The sequence below is a fragment of the Lactuca saligna genome, chromosome 9 (genome assembly GCF_052625555.1).
Source record: "Lactuca saligna cultivar CGN05327 chromosome 9, ASM5262555v1, whole genome shotgun sequence".
NCBI classification, from domain to species: domain Eukaryota; kingdom Viridiplantae; phylum Streptophyta; class Magnoliopsida; order Asterales; family Asteraceae; genus Lactuca; species Lactuca saligna.
In genome coordinates this window covers 148,778,858-148,796,410 of record NC_136425.1, presented here as the reverse complement: position 1 = coordinate 148,796,410, position 17,553 = coordinate 148,778,858, and the positions used below count along the sequence as shown (strand labels likewise).

Genomic DNA, 17,553 nt, shown 5'->3' with positions numbered 1-17,553 from the left:
ATGGTGCAAAAAGTGTCGCTAAAGACATGTGGGAGCTTGTGATAGTACTCACGCTCCATTGAAATGCTTCTAGTGTAGTAAATCAGAACACACAACATGAAATTCTTTGGTGAGTAGATCACGGTGTTTTAATTGGGGAGAAGGTGGTCGCTTTTATGTGAATTGTATGAAGATGAAAGCTAATGTACCGAGGAATGTTGGGCGAAGTGATCAAGGAGAACAAAGGGATATAAAGAAAAACAAATGAAAGAACGTTGCTATGAGAAGATGAGCTTTCTAGATGACTACCGAGGAAGCTACAGACAAATCCGATGTTATGTTAGATACCTTTACATTAAACTCTCTCCTAGTATGTGTTGTATTTGATTCGAGTGAAACATTTTCATTTGTGTATAGTCGATTTACTGAAAAATTAAATATACTGTTAGCCCCGTTTTCTTGTATTGGCAGGTTATTACTGATGGTTTGTAGAAAACGTTTCCTTAATTATAGCATCATTGACGAAACTGACAAGGAAAAACAAGAATTTTGCCTGGACAAATGCTCAACAACAATCATTCCAACAATTAAAAGAGACTTTGTGTCAAGCTCTAATATTATCTTTACCATAGGGAGAAGCTGATTTTGTTGTTGATATTGATGCTTTCTGGGTCAGTTTTAGATGTGTTTTAATGTAAAGAGGTCGGGTAATAGCTTACATGTCAAGACAATTAAAAATAGTCGAAAAGTCATATCACGTTCACGATTTAGAACTTGCTATGGTAGTTTTCGCCTTAAGTATATGGCTATATGGGGTTAAGTTTTAGATTTTTACCTACCATAAGAGCTTGAAGAATTTGTTTGATTAAAAAGAGTTGAATATGCGACAACGAAGATGGATGTAGTTACTTAAAGATTATGATTGTGAGATCCATTATCATCCGGGAAGAGAAAATGTGGTTGATGACGCCTTGAGTTGAAAAGAGAAACCAATTGTAATTACTTTCGTTTGAATAGAAATCGTTAGCCGACTACCAGATTTGATTAGAGAAGACCAAAAAAGTGGTTGAAAGACTTGAGAATTTGAAAAAAGTAGAAATGGTTAACTATGCTAATCAATTAGTTGAAATTTCCTAAGGTATATAGATGTTCATGAGGTGCATATGGATCATGAGACATGGTGACACACGAAAACTATTACTTGATGACACCCATTATATGCAATATATGGTACATCCTGGTAGTACAAAGATGTACCAAATTTTTAAAATGATGTATTGGTGGCCAGTAATGAAAAGAGATTTTGGAAGATATGTCGAAAGTTGTTTGACCTGTTTGCAAAGGAAAACAAATCACTAGAAACTGGGACAAGAAATCAAATCATTTCCTATTCCTATGAGAAAGTGGATGAGATTGCCATGGAATTTGTTACGAAGCTACCATAAACTTCACAAGGATATGATTCCATATGGGTTGTGGTTGATCGTTTAACAAAATCCGCTCAATTTATACCCATAAAAGAAAGCTTTTTAGTTGATCGACTAGCTGATGTTTGCATCAAAGAGGTGGTTAAATTCCACGGTGTGCCAATTTCCATTGTATTTGATCAAGACAGTCGATTTACATCTCGATTTTGGAAGTTTTGTGGGAGCAGATAGTTTCTAAAATATTGATGAGCACTATTTATCATCCTCGTACTGATGAGCAAAGTAAGAGGATGATCTAGACACTTAAATATATGTTACAAGCTTGTGTGATCGATTTTGGTGTTAACTGGGATGAACATCTACCATTTGTGGAGTTTGTATATAATAATAACTATCATTCCAGTATTCAAATGACACCATTTAAAGCATTATATGGGATGCTGTGTAGCACCCCAACCTGCTGGAATGAGGCTGGAGAAAAACCGTAGCAAATCTGAAATTGTTGAAGAATCTGAGACCAAAATTAGAGAAATCAGAACATAAATCTTTATCAACAATTGTCTTGAATTATGAAATATGTATGAAATCATAAATCACAAATCTTTCTGAACTCTTTGTATTAATACATAAATTAGAAATCTCTTTGGTGGTTTTCTTAAATGTTAATCAACACATTTCAAAATCTTTATGTTAATTTAAGTTTATGATGTTCTTGAAGAAAATATTTCAAAAGAGTAAAATAACTATTTTTATAAATCAACACAAAATGTTTAACCAAATATTATATTTTTAATGAAAGACAGATTTAAAAAAAAAATCCCTAGCTCCCTTGAAGCTCTATGGTTTTCAGATCTTAATCTGACAAATCCTACCCAACAACCATTTAGAAGAAAGAATTGCTAACACGTTCTTCCTAAAGAAGTTCTACTTTGATAAATTGTATAAAATTATAATATATACATTCAATATTTTCTTCTTACCAAAGTCTATTGAATAATAGTAATTTCATATTATAGAAATGAAACTTGTTTTATATCAAACGAAAGGATATTAATGTTGTAATAAAAAAAATATGCTACTATATATAATTATAAACAAATCAATAATACCATACATCGTTAAACAGAATGGCCATTCTAAGAAACGTCGTTGACAACTAAACTGGAGTGAGCCCAAATCAACACAAGATATCGAAAGAGTGCAGGGAAGAGGTCAACTCCCCCCTTTACTCATCTTATATAACTCCCATTACATCCACTCCATCTCCCTCAACCCACCTTCGATCTTAACAAACCCTAATTACAAGAACCAGCTTAATCGATACTTCTGAGTTCTTCCTCTAGTCCAACAATCATCATGAAGATTATGCAAATAATCTTCATGGTAGCCATCACCATCACCATCAGTATCGCCGTCACCACCCTCACCTTCAGCTCCACCGCCGCCACCAACACACCATCGCCAGTGACCATAAGACCCTTTCCTGCACGTCCTCGGAGCCGTTTCCTTGCTGAGAAAGAGCCCAACCCTAGAGCTGCAGATCACTGTAATAAAGACGACGAGATTTGTTACGTCTTGGAAGGAAAAAACTCGACTTGCTGCAATAACAAGTGCATGGATTTGAGCGAGGATAAGCATAACTGTGGAGCCTGCAAGAAAAAGTGCAAGTTTACAAGCTCGTGTTGCAATGGAGAGTGCGTCAACTTGGCGTATGACAAGAGGCATTGTGGATCGTGTGGCACTAAGTGCTCGCCTGGTGGTTACTGCATATATGGTCTCTGCAGCTACGCCTAAAGGACGATGTAACTATTATTCGATATTGATCTTGATTTGACCGTTAATTATTCGTGCATATATGCTATCAATAATGACTGTGTTTGTCATGGTCAACACGATAAAAAAATTGTTGTTAATTCATATTTATACAGTTATACTACTTATGGTCTGAAATTGTCTCGTTTTTAAGGTTTGCCAAACACTGTATTAATGATTTTATTGTGAATTCATTATTCTAGAGCTTGGGCTAATTTTGCTCAATTTTGTTAAGTATTTGCTGGTTGTACTTTCACGGGATTAATTATGCTTTTTGAGTAATTTGCAACTATTCATTAGCGTCGCATGGGCCGTATTTTGAGCGTGAAATGATATAATCTGGCGTGCACTTGTTATTCAATCTTTGCTTTATTCCCATTTGAAGGTTTCCCATGAAAATTGGTCGGCTGTACACACGTTATTTATTGTACAATACCTTTAGCATACTTTTATATATATATATATATATATATATATATATATATATATATATATATATATATATATATATATATATATATATATATATATATATACACACACACTTAGGTTATTTTGTTTTTACTAAGTATTGTGCGCCAGAATGCACATATCTGAACCAACGGATAAAATTAAACAATGAATATGATTTGAGAGTATGATATTACAATGGGATAACATGTACCATATAATCACACAATTTTTAGCAAAAGGGTATTTTGGACAATTAATTATATTTATAAAAGGAAATTTTCGGATTTTTAGGGATAATTAATTCTCCTAATTTAAAAAAATATGAACTATTTAATTAATTCAATTTCAATTTCTACCGATTTTATTCTATAAGAACATTTTTTGTTAGAATGATACTTTTTCAGAGTTTTATTATAATAGAATATTATTGAAGAAAAACAAGATTCTTGAATAAGATGTTGAAAAATAACAAACATTCTAATATATTCTTATACAACCGAACTTAAATACAAATTCATACATATTCTTATAGACCAAAACTCTTATTCATTTTAATATAGTTATAAATATCCTAAAAGAATATTAACAAAAAATGAATAACATTCTTAAAAAATAACAACATTCTGCTAGAATACTCTCGTTCTCCGTGTTTTCTTAATGAATTCTTGAATTCTGAAAGAATATTTCTATTTTTAGATGTTGAATCCTAAAATTTTGAAATAATATTGTTGTTTTTCTTCATTCTTTGAGAATAAAGTATCACATATCTTTTTTTCATAAGTTACCTCATTATTTCTGTATCATCCTAACATACATTAAATTCCAACAGAATATCTGAATCATGAATATTTGAAAGAAACACATGTTCCTGCTTACATAACCACAAAAAATACACACCAACTTTTAGTTTTTGTTATCTTCTTATTATCTACAAAACTCAGAAGTTTTTAGTTTTTTATATAATTTTACTCAATTCAAATGGTTTAGAAAAACAAAAAAAACTAAAGCCAGTATATGCAAAACAAGATTCTAACATAAATTGAATTTTATATTCAAAATCACAACAATAAAACATAGAAGAACAAGTATAAAACTATTCCAAACCAATTACTGAATTAGACTTTTATAATCAAAGTATCTATTCAAAAGTCAAAGAGAAGAATTGATATTTCTCACTATCTGATTCTTTAAGAATGGGATAAATAATTAATGTATAAAAATTTCACGGATTTAGAAATGATCGTGTGTCTCTACGGATTTAGATTGGGGAATAATTTATTGGATAGGAGGTTGATTATCAATAAGAGAAATCAAGATCAAGCTGCAGATAAAAAGAAAAACAAACCTGATGAACAACTCCCCCTCAAGGATCGTCCAACTTCTTAACCACATTGCTTTACTCTTCATGCTATTGTAATTCATACAGTTATCAATCATTATTCTTAGTTGTCATTCTGTCTTCTCTCAAGCATAAACATAAACACATAGAGTGCACTTCAGTATGTGTTATTTATATCCATTATTTTAATAAAACCAAAACACAAATACAAATTAGAGTAGTATATGTCATCGTATATGCATTAACTAAGAACCAAAGACAGAAAATATAGATTAAAAAGAATCACATAAACATTAAATCAAACTTGTGGTGTTGTTGGTCAATAGTTGTCTTATGGTTCAGTATTGGCGGCTCAAAAACTCAAAATTAGATATGAAAAGAAAGACATAATCTTATTTTGACGACTTTAATCGAACATCTTTCAGGCATTCTATTTCAATCAATCAATTTTTTAGCACCATCTGTAAGCATGGAGGCATTAGGTGGATGGAAGGCGACGAACATGGAGATAAGGAAGAAGATTAGTCAAATAGAGGATTTAGAAGTTGCTATCATAATGGCGGATAAAAGGCCGACGGTGGTGCTCGGATGTATGAACCGATTTCTGGTGGAAATTAAGGTACAGAGGTATCAATGATTTGAGGAAGCCGTCGATGGTTAAGGATGTTGGCTTTGTAGGTTTAAACTAATTAAGGAGAGATTAATTGACTTAATTTTTACCATAATTAGATATAGTAACTTTACCATTATACCCTTTTTAAATTTATTTAATGATTTATTATTCCTGAATTCTCATTGGTGCATTTAGGCACACACTATTTGCTAAAAACATTTGAACCTAGCTCTCTCTCTCTCTCTGCATATATATATATATATATATATATATATATATATATATATATATATATATATTAGCTTATAACTTGTGTGAACTACGACTACAAAATTAATTAAATTTTTATGAAAAAAAATCATAATTATTAATATATATATATATATACATATATATATACATATATATTAACTTATAAACCATGTGAGCTACTGCTACAAAATTAATTAAATTTTTATAAAAAAACTCATAATTATTAATAAATTATTTTAAAACAATTATTAATTAAGATATATATATTTTATTTCGTTATGTAACATTATAATATTTGATTTAAATAAATATATGTTTAAATTTGAATTGAATCCTATATTACATATATTTATGTTTAGAAGACTTGCCATATTAAAATAAAGAAAGAATATAATGATATTTTGCAAAATATTAATTAGGAGAATCAAAAGAATATCAAGTGGCAAAATATTAAATAAGATGTCTAGTTGAATGGCACGTGTCAAAAAATCTATTTATTTATTAGATCAATATATATATATATATATATATATATATATATATATATATATATATATATATGGAATCGTTCACTTGAGATTAAAAAAAAAAAATTAGAGTTCTTGAGATTCAATCTCAGCCACATATTTTTCATTTGTCGCTTTAACACTCCAGTATACCGACAGCAGTGGGGTATGCCTAATCATAAATGATTATACACATATCTATGTTCACAGATTGAGTAATCATATATGATTATGACAGTTGGTAGCAGAAGAGGTAGTGATGACAGATGTGACGGTGATATAAGTGACAGAGATGACAGTAGTGGGGTCACATGGTGTTAGAGGTGGTGGTAGTGGTGGTGGCAGTGGTGGTTGTGGTGGTGGCGGAGGAGAAAGAAACACATGATGTTATATAATCACTTATAATTATAACCAATGTTTTGAAAACCGGATCGGACATCGAACTGGCCGTCATACTGGTTCGATGGGTCAACCGGTCCGACCATTCCAAAAAAATGGACGAACCGGATGATGTCAGTTTTACATCATTATTGTAATTTGAATTAAAAAATAAAAAAATACAAAAATAAACTTCAAAACAACATTACCAAGAATAATAATTGTGTTCAATTCAACATTAAGTAAAAATAACAAACATACAGAATATGATAAAAATAATCCATCACATCTTGATTCAAGTTTTCAAAAAAAAAAAAAACAAAGTTCACAACATCAAAATACTATTAAATGCATCAAAATCCAAACTTCAATCACTTTCTAATCTTCATCTAAAGGAATCTATGTAAATTTGATCTAAAGCAACTCCATCATCATCTTCTTCATCATATTTAATATCAAATAGAAATTCAATTTTATCAAAACTTAAACTCGAATAAAAAACAAGAATAACAATAATATTGATAGAATAAATAAAAATAATAATAACCTTGAGAAACTTGAGATTCAAACATTATCGATTCATTGTAGTTTGGTGGCTCATCTTCAACCATATTCTCCAATTCGGTATAACTTCATTTTATCAATGCTTTCATAATCAATCGGGTCATAAGACTTTTTGTGATCCTTGAGCCTAGAAAAAATACATTAATATACTTTTAAACATAAATAAAGAAAGGAGAAAAAATTTGAAAGTATAAGTTACCTATTTTGTAGATGCAAGTTATAATGAACATAAACAAGGTCATTAAGCCTTTGATGCTCCAACTGATTCCTTCTTTTAGTGTGGATTCTCTCAAAGACACTCCGGTTTCCCTCACACCCGAAAGAAGAAGTTGTTTGACTTAAAATTCGAATTGCAAATTTTAGCAATTCCGGAGCATCTCCACCATATAATTTCCACCATTCATCTAATTGAAAAATAACTAAATAATATTATAATCTTTCTACTAAAACTCACAATTAATAAAAATTTAAAAATTGTTACCTAGACGATTGGTATTATGAGAAGCAAAAGGCAATGTTCTACCAAAACTACATTCATGCTCACGAAACAACTTTTGTTGGTCCATAAGAGTTAGACCATTGACAGTTCCAGCACTACTGTAACGCTCAATCATATTCACAACCCTGCAACCACCTTTGGTTTCTTACAAAAACTTTCTTGATCATATTGAAAGGTCGGATTCAACCAATAAGCCGCAACATGAAGACTCCTACACAAAATCCTATCCCAACGATTTTTAATGATGTTAGTGTAAGGATCGTACAACTCTTTGTTGTTTCGAAAAAGTTTCTTAATTCCTTTTTTTTCCCTATGCATCTGTTCGTATACATAACCTATAAAAACATCATTAAAATAATAAAAATGATAATATACTTGTAAACATCATTAAAGAATATAAAAAAAGTTATACCTAAAGCCGACTTCTCATTCGAATCACAAATCCGTAAAAGTGTCAACATCAGAGTCATCACTTTTACTATGATACCACATTTATTCCAAAAGTTTTCATTCAATATGATAAGCTTAACTTCTTTTGCTTTTTCCAATCTAATCACTTTTTGATAATCCGGGGAGGTGACCATAACTTGCAAATCATGTTTGTGATCACACAAACTCTTCAATGCGATCAATGTAGTACCAAAACGAGTGGCATCCGGATGAATAATCTCAGTCTAACTTGGTCTTTTTCTTAATCAATTTAATGGCCATTTGTGGTTAAAAACAAAACTGTAACCCTCGATGCAAGTGTAACCAAATCAGCAACTTGAGGCATCTCCAACATATCCTTCATAATCAAGTTCATACAATGAGCTGGACAAGGAGACCATACAATAGACGAATATTTCTCACATAAAAATCTTCCTGCAGCCTTATACTTTGCAACATTATCAGTGACTAAATGAACTACATTCTAAAGACCACCAATCTCAATAATCTCACTAAATAAGTTGCATAGCGTTTGGGCATTACTCTTAATATCTGATGCATCAATTGATTTGATGAAGGAAATCCCTTTTGCACAATATGTGACAACCCGATATTTCGAATCAATGTAATGATCTAAGCTCAAATATTGTAACCTATTATGAGATTAGTAATATAAGAGTCGAAAAAGAAATGTTCAAAACTCTCTTTATGAATATACTAAGTGGTAGATATCATAACAAGGTTTTCAAAAATATAAAGAACACGAAAATCCGAGTTATAACGAAGAAGTTATGGCCAATCAAATATCTGCAACAAAACCAGTAAAACACTGTTAAGTGTAAAACACGAAATTCAATAAAATACTTTTTAGCCTTAATAATCTAAATGAATGTTGTAGATATCATTAAACCACGAACGTACATAAAAAGAACGTCCAAATCTGACTTCATATGAGGAAGTTATGATTTTTCTAAGTTTCGGAGTAGCGATAGACAGCTAAAAACTCGAAATAGAGATCGAGCAATATTTGGCCGACACAACCTAAACGAGAATTGAAGATCTCGAAAATAGTAGTACAACGGTAAAAAGACAGATGAAAACGGACATCGGATGAAGAAGTTATGGATTTTTAACGGACTTTTTCCAGTCCCAGCCTGTTAAAAATATACTATTAAAAATAAATACAAAATTAGCCGACTAAGTCTAAACGAGAGTTGTAGAGTATTTTCTCACATACGCGTGGATATAAAGAACGTCAAAAATGGAGCCCGTTTGAGAATGTTACGCATTTTAGAAGATTGAGGCACACAAACCGAGATGGTACGCCAGTGTATGCCATACGCGGCCTCGGATCGACCACGTCTCCCCTACACCCCTCTACCCCCGTTCCATTCAAAGTCCAACATATGAAGAACGCCCCGCGTACGAGGCCAGGTTCCCCTCCTATAAATAAGATGCGAGGGTTCTGGCTTCATTTGCTAATTTACACCATTTCTCTACCATTTTCTCACTTTCAAGCCTCTCGAGACTATCCCAACATCTCGGTTTCATATCCAAGCTCTGACAGAAGTTCTAAGCCACGAGATGCCCGAGGAATATACCACTTTCCGGTCAAAGTGCTATACTAGAAAAGTCTTGTTTTCTTCAAATCATCACACTTTCCAGGTGAGTTCATACCCCCGTATTTTCACGTTTTTACTATATTTTAGGGGAAAAAATACAAGTGAAACACAAGAAAAACTTACGATAAAATGTAAATCGTCACATACAGTTTCTAATACTTTATCTACATTTTATATAAAAATGTTAAATAAGTAAAATAACGTTATTACAAAGGTTATACTTTATCTACATGCAAAGTTGGTAATACACTAAGGTTTATCATTTAAACAAAACACACTTTTGAAAAACTATAATAGGTATAGTTTACGAGATATTCATGATATTTTACACTTTATAAACACTATGGAAAGGAAATACTTACAATTATAAGAAAATTGGACTTTTCATATGTAAATCTATTGATACTAACTTTTTTGAGACGTTTGACTTCACGTACTTTCAAGTACGCATTTCAAGTCCTGTATTATAAACCATAATTTGTTGTAGGGAGAGCATTATACTTGTGTATAGATCTATACGGGACTGACAATCCCGCACCTAAACTGTTAGCTATAGTTAGACCGACAGGTCTGGGGTGACAAACATCATAACACTCCAACGCCTGAAGAACATTGTTACATGCAGTCTGGGTCAATAGCACGGTTATAAAACTCACATGGAGTATGAAAACATTCTGATTTACGGGGCTAACAAACGCCTCAGTGATTATATATACACATATAAATCTACTTACATTTTTTTAGGTATGGGAAATACTCATGCATTTTCGATTTTAGGAACTTTCAAAACTACTATTCATTTATGGAAAATATTGGATTTTCTAGACACAAACTTAGTTACCTTATACAAAAATGCATACAATTATTATACAAAAACACTTATGAACTCACCTACTTAATTGTTGACACTTTTTCAAAACTACTTGTATTTCTCAGGGATTCAGTAACAACAGCTTTTGGGGAAGTGATGCTAAGGCGTCAATTTCAAACTTATTATATCATCATAATGTAATTTCTTTTGAAACATGTAATACAATCAACAATGTAACTTTTTAAATTATATTTATTATGGTTGTGTTTGCTTTATTTACTATTTACTCAACTGTTATGATACTACATGAAGTCATCCACCACCGAATGTTTCTGCCATTCTGGTTTGGGGGTTTGACAGATTGGTATCAGTGTATTGTTTATAGTGGACTAAGTATATTGAACCATATAAGATATACAAACTATAAATGAAAAAGGACTAAAACTCTCTGATAAAAACGTTTTCACACCAACCATACTTTATTAAATTAAAATGTTAGTTTCATAAAATGTACAAATACATGCATGCAACAGTTTAATGTCATAGTTAGAACTATACAAAAGTATTAAGACACGTTGGACACTATGAATAAGCCTCGGAATATGTAATCAGATCGAGAATTAATGTAGCTTGATCAACTATATTTATCCAAGATATAATCAACGTATGTCGAGGAATAGTCATAGTAAGCAACAAGTCAAAAACTTACCAAAGTAACACTAGAATCAAACTTACAATTTTAAATACTATAGGAGTATTTATGACACAATAAAAGCTATAACAAGCAAGTAAACCCCGACATTTCGTTAGGACTAGAATCATCAATTAAATAAAAATTAAGTCTATAAAAGCTAAAAACTTTCACTAACAGGTCTATAATTGCAAAGTGGATACTTTAAGGTTACACATGAGTGAGATTGCATGGGTTTAGGATTGATGATTTCGCATTAGGTCCTTTTCCTTGTTTGGATGTGGGCTTAGAGTGAATCTCTTTATCCAAAGGTCCATTCGATCTCAAATATATGTAATTTGTATACACTAGGTAATTATAGGAGGACTCGGTGTAGTCTTTATAATAAAAATTTTCTTTTTAATTCTCTTATCTCTGTTCTCGATCAGACAAAATCGCAGGATTTCATATCCCCAAGGATCCCTACTACCCAAACCAGGGCAATGGAGGTTGGATTGAGGAACATCCAGAAGAGGAACCTGAAGAAGTTCCTGAGGAAGATACGGAAGAGGATCCCGAAGAGGTTCTCGAGGAAGATCTCGAAGAGGAACCCGAAGAGGAGGAACCCAAAGAAGAAGATAATGAAGTAGATAATGAAGGAATTGACATAGAACCCGAGGTCTATGATCCTCCCCAGGTAGTACCAGATCTCCGATGAGACTTTCAGGGCCCGTTGCCCTTCTAAGTTGTGGATCTGAAATGATGGAGTAGGGAGCAAGGACAACGTCCACCCTACGACATGGGAAGGGGCTTTTATGACCTCCGTAGCTGGGCTTCAGTTGACAGAGCACTCCTTGTCATGGTTCATCGCATCGCAACCAAGGTGAGCAAACAAGGGTAACCACCAACCAAATCCTAGACTTTGGTGCCACCGCCCAGATCACAAAAGTACGTCTTCGCTGCCTGGACGAAGAACATGACCGAACAAAAGAGCACACCTTTTCCCTCCAAAAATACATTAACGCTACTAGAGCCGAGGTAAGGGAGTTTCGGAAAAACCAAGCCACAATGGAGAGACGCATCATCGAGGCTGAACGTCAAGTAGCTCGAGCTCAGACTTCCTCGACAACATACCATGGTCCGCAGCGTACCACCCGCTCGGAGTAGAGCGCGTTCTTCTTGCACTATGTATATACTTATCGAGTGAGCGTTGGTGCTACTCTTTCATATATGTATGTAAATCCGACGGATTGTGAGTACACAATTCGAGGGTTAGAATGCGGTCAATTTCCCCATTTTCATTGATGTACTCTACACCTGTGTTAAGGTCAAATTTTCCTGATCGATGTATCGAATATTAATATTAATGAGATTTACACACATTTATTATTTCATTGGTTATTTCATTAAATTCTTAAAATACCAAGGAAATCATGCGCTTATTTTTTTTAAGTTTCCATTTCGCAATTAACTTACAATTTCGGAAATGTTTGGAACATAAAGCTTATAATACTAAAACTTTCCATAATCATTTCTGAAGACTTATCATGAATTCATCTTTTAACTTATGGCAGAATCATGCCACAAAGAAGAAACCTCGACGCTTCAATACTACAGGAACGCCAACACCACCTCTGCCACCACCCCCATCAATGGACCATGCTATTTTCTAGGCAGCCGTAACAGCTGTTGTCACAACAACAATGGCACAAATGAGTAACAATGGGTCAGGAGGAGGAATAAATAGCTCTACCAATGGTCAACATCAGGGTCGTTCCGGGGAATGCACTTAAGGACTTCACCAACAGCAAACCCATATCCTTTAATGGTACTGGAGGAGTCATGGCTGTATTCGAGATCTGCTCATGCTAAGAAGGGGGCAAGGTAAAATTTGCTTCCTGCACTTTCTCCGAACAGCCTCTAATGTGGTGGAATGGCTACGTCAAGTCACTAAATCTGCTAGTGGCTAACTCCATGGGATGGGAAAACCTGAAAAAAATGCTCATGCAAGAGTACTGCCTGAGAGACGAAGTACAAAAGCTCGAGCAAGAGCTTTGGGGCCTGACTATGGTAGGTTCGGGCATCATGACCTATACCAATAGGTTCAATGACTTAGCAATGATTTGCCCGGGAATGGTTGCTCTAGAGAGCAAGAAGATCGAGAGATATATCTGGGGACTGTCACCTTAGATTCGAGGAAGTGTACTCGCTTCCAATCCAGTTACGTTCGATAGTGTCAAACAACTGGCACAGTCCCTCGTTGACCATGGCTTCTGCCAAGGATTCATGACCGCTCTTCCGAAGCAACCCATAGAAAGCAACAACAACAACAACAACAATAATACCAACAACAACAAGAAGAAGAAGTTTTAGAACAAAAGGAAGGGTCAATCTTCACAAGAACCTTCCAAGAAACAACAAATAGTGGCGGTTCATGCTGCTACTACGCCCACCGCTGTTCTTGTCACTCCTACACCAGCAAAGCAATATGCTGGAAACCTACCAAAGTGCAGCAAATGAAATTACCATCACAACAGAAATTATAGAGTATTGCACTGTAATAAATGCAAAAGGAAAGGGCACACTTCCCATTTCTGTAAGGCACCAACACAACCAATCACCTAAGTTCCTGGAGTCGATGTGGGCCAGGCGTGTTATGGGTGTGGTGAAGCTGCACACTACAAGAGAGATTGCCCTAAGTCAAGGAATGCTGGCGGCACAGGAAGACTATTGGCAATAGGGCAGCACAAAGCAATATCTGATCCCACGGTAGTTATGGGTACGTTTGTCCTCAATAGCGTATATACACGCATACTCTTTGATTGTGGTGTGGAGATGAGTTTTGTGAGCCATAAATTCAAACATTTACTTAAGCAAAACCCTAACCACTTAATAAGATACTTACAGTAGAAATAGCTAATGGTAAAACAGAATGCACAAATGATATGTACATAGGTTGCATGCTATATTTAAAGGAACACTCGTTCCAAATCGATCTAATGTCGATCACTATAAGAAGCTTTTATGTCATCATCGGTATGGATTGGTTAAGCTAGAACCATGTTGATATACTTTGTCACGAAAGGGTCGTTCGCCTTAATCTGCCAAATGGCAAAACTCTTATCATTTATGGTGATAAACCCGGTACAAATCTACGAATCATCTCTTGCGTCAAAACCCAAAAATACCTGCGCAAAGAATACCATGCTTTCCTAGCCCACGTGGTAGATAAGGAAAAAAATGAAAAATATCAAAGACATTCTAAAAGTCTGCGATTTCCGTGACGTCTTCCTTGAAGATCTTCCAGGAGTTCCACTAGAACGTCAAGTCGAGTTCAGAATTGACTTGATTCCCGGAGCTACCCTAGTAGCAAAATCGCCGTACCATCTAGCCCCGACAGAGATGCAGGAATTATCCAGCCAACTAAATGAATTACTCAATAAGGGATTCATCAGGCCGAGATTCTTAACTTGGAGAGCTCCAGTCCTATTCGTAAAGAAGAAGGACGTATCTTTTCGCATGAGCATCGACTACCGAGAACTGAACAAGCTCACAATCAGCAACTGATATCCCTTACCGTGCATAGACGACCTGTTCGACTAGCTCCAAGGAGCAACCTACTTCTCAAAGATCGATTTAAGATCTGGGTATCATCACCTGTGAGTCATGGAAGGAGATGTTCCCAAGACGGCCTTCCGAAATCGTTATGGTCACTATGAGTTTGTAGTGATGCCCTTTGGATTAACAAATGCACTGGCGGTGTTCATGGACTTAATGAACAGAGTATGTAGTTATTTCCTATACAAATTTGTGATTGTGTTCATAGATGATATACTAATCTATTCGAAGAGAAAAGAAGAACATAGTAAACACCTCCGACAGATCTTGGAAACACTAAGGAAAGAGAAACTATATGCAAAATTCTCAAAGTATGAATTTTGGATTTGGAAAGTAGATTTCCTGGGTCACATGGTCAGCAAAGAAGGAATACATGTGGACCCTTCCAAAATCAAGGCAATCGAGAACTGTTCAGCTCCAAGAACTCCAACGAAAATTTGACAATTCTTGGGCCTTGCTGGCTATTACAGAAGATTCATACAAAACTTCTCAAAGATTTCCAAACCACATACTGCCTTGACTCAGAAGGGTGTAACCTACAACTGGGGAGAAAAGAAAAACGCTGCATTCCAAAAACTGAAACAGGCCCTATGCAGCGCACCTATCTTATCCCTTCCCGAAGGAATAGAAGACTTTATGGTCTACTGCGATGCATCAAACCAAGGTCTGGGACGTGTTCTAATGCAACGAGGAAAGGTAATCGCATACGCCTCGAGACAAGTCAAGATGCACGAAGTCAACTACACTACCCACGACCTCGAACCGGGAGCAGTCGTTTTCGCTCTAAAGATCTGGAGACACTATCTCTAAGACACGAAATGCACAATCTTCACCGATCATAAGAGCCTTCAGCACATACTCAACCCAAAAGAACTCAACAAGAGATAGAGAAGATGTGTTGAACTATTGAGCGACTACGAATGTGAGATTCATTATCATCCAGGAAAAGCTAATGTAGTAGCCGATGCTCTCAATAGAAAGGAATACTCGGGCCACCGCCTGAAATCCTTAACCATGACAATCCATTCACACCTGTCCACACAAATCAAGGAAGCTCAAATGGAATCCTTGAAAACGGAAAATGTGGCGGGCGAAGCTTTAAGAGGAATGGATAAAAATCTTGAAGTCAAGGGTGACGGAGTTCATTACTTCATGAATCGAATCTGGACACAGAAGTTTGGTGGATTCAAAGACGTTGTTATGGATGAGGCTCATAAGACTCGATAGTCCGTGCATCCCGATTCAGACAAGATGTACCTGGACCTCAAGAAATTGTATTGGTGGCCAAACATGAATGTTGAAATTGTTGCCTATGTAGGAAAGTGTCTGACTTGCGCCAAAGTCAAAATAGAGTATCAAAAGCCCTCAGGATTGTTACAACAACCTGAAATACCCGAGTGGAAGTGGGAGCAAATCACCATGGATTTCATAACCAAGTTACCCGAAACAGTGGGTGGACTTGACACCATCTGGGTGATCGTCGACAGATTAACCAAAGCCGCACATTTCCTACCAATAAACGAAATTGACAAGATAGATAAACTAGCTCGAACATACATCAGAGAGATTGTGCGACTGCATGGTGTACCAGTATCCATTATCTCCGATAGAGATAGTAGATCACCTCACGATTCTGGTAGTCACTTCAAAAATCTTTAGGACTAGACATGAGTACCGCTTATCATCCACAAATCGACGATCAGAGTGAGAGGACCATTCAAACCTTGGAAGATATGGTAAGAGCTTTTATGATCAATTTTGGTAAGGCATGGGATGCCCATTTACCACTAGTCGAGTTCTCGTACAACAATATCTATCACACTAGCATCAAGGTTGCCTCATTCGAAGCCCTTTATGGTCTCAAGTGCATATCACCTCTATGCTGGGCTGAAGTGGGCGACACACAACTAGCTAAATGACAAGTACCTAACAGCACCCTCACCTGCCCGAAAATCATAAGAGAAACGACCGAGAGGATTTTCCAAATCTGGGAACGACTAAAAGCTTCAAGAGACAGACAAAAGAGTTATGCAGACAAAAGACGGAAGCCCTTGGAATTTCAGGTTAGGGACCGAGTGCTATTGAAGGTCTCACCTTGGAAAGGATTAATACGTTTTGGTAAACGTGGTAAACGAAATCCAAGGTATATCAGACCATTCGAGGTCCTTGCTAGGATCGGTCCAGTAGCATACAAGCTTCGATTACCGCAGGAACTCAATAACGTACACCCTACATTTCATGTGTCAAATTTAAAGAAATGTTTATCCGATGAGACTCTAGTCGACCCTCTGGACGAAATTGAAATCAACGAGAGTCTCCACTTCGTAGAAGAACTGATATAAATCATGGATAGGGAAATTAACAGAACTAAACAAAGTCACATAGCCATTGTGAAGGTTCACTGGAATACAAAGCGAGGGCCTGAATACACCTGGGAGCACGAAGATCAGATGAAACAAAAATACCCGTATCTTTTCCCTAGTCCATAAATACTTATCTTAGAATAAATTTCTGGACGAAATGCTCTCTAACGGGGGGATGATGTGACAACCCGATATTTCGAATGAATGTAATGATCTCA

The 17,553-nt window shown here is 35.2% G+C and overlaps 1 protein-coding gene across 1 annotated transcript; it reads left to right on the top strand.

Moving 5' to 3' along the window:
- The first annotated feature begins 2,689 nt into the window (after positions 1–2,689).
- LOC145017900 (uncharacterized) lies at positions 2,690–3,452 on the top strand. Its single transcript, XM_078975851.1, has one exon. The coding sequence runs from the start codon at positions 2,763–2,765 to the stop codon at positions 3,198–3,200; it is 438 nt and encodes a 145-aa protein (XP_078831977.1). The 5' UTR covers positions 2,690–2,762; the 3' UTR covers positions 3,201–3,452.
- The last annotated feature ends 14,101 nt before the right edge of the window (positions 3,453–17,553 follow it).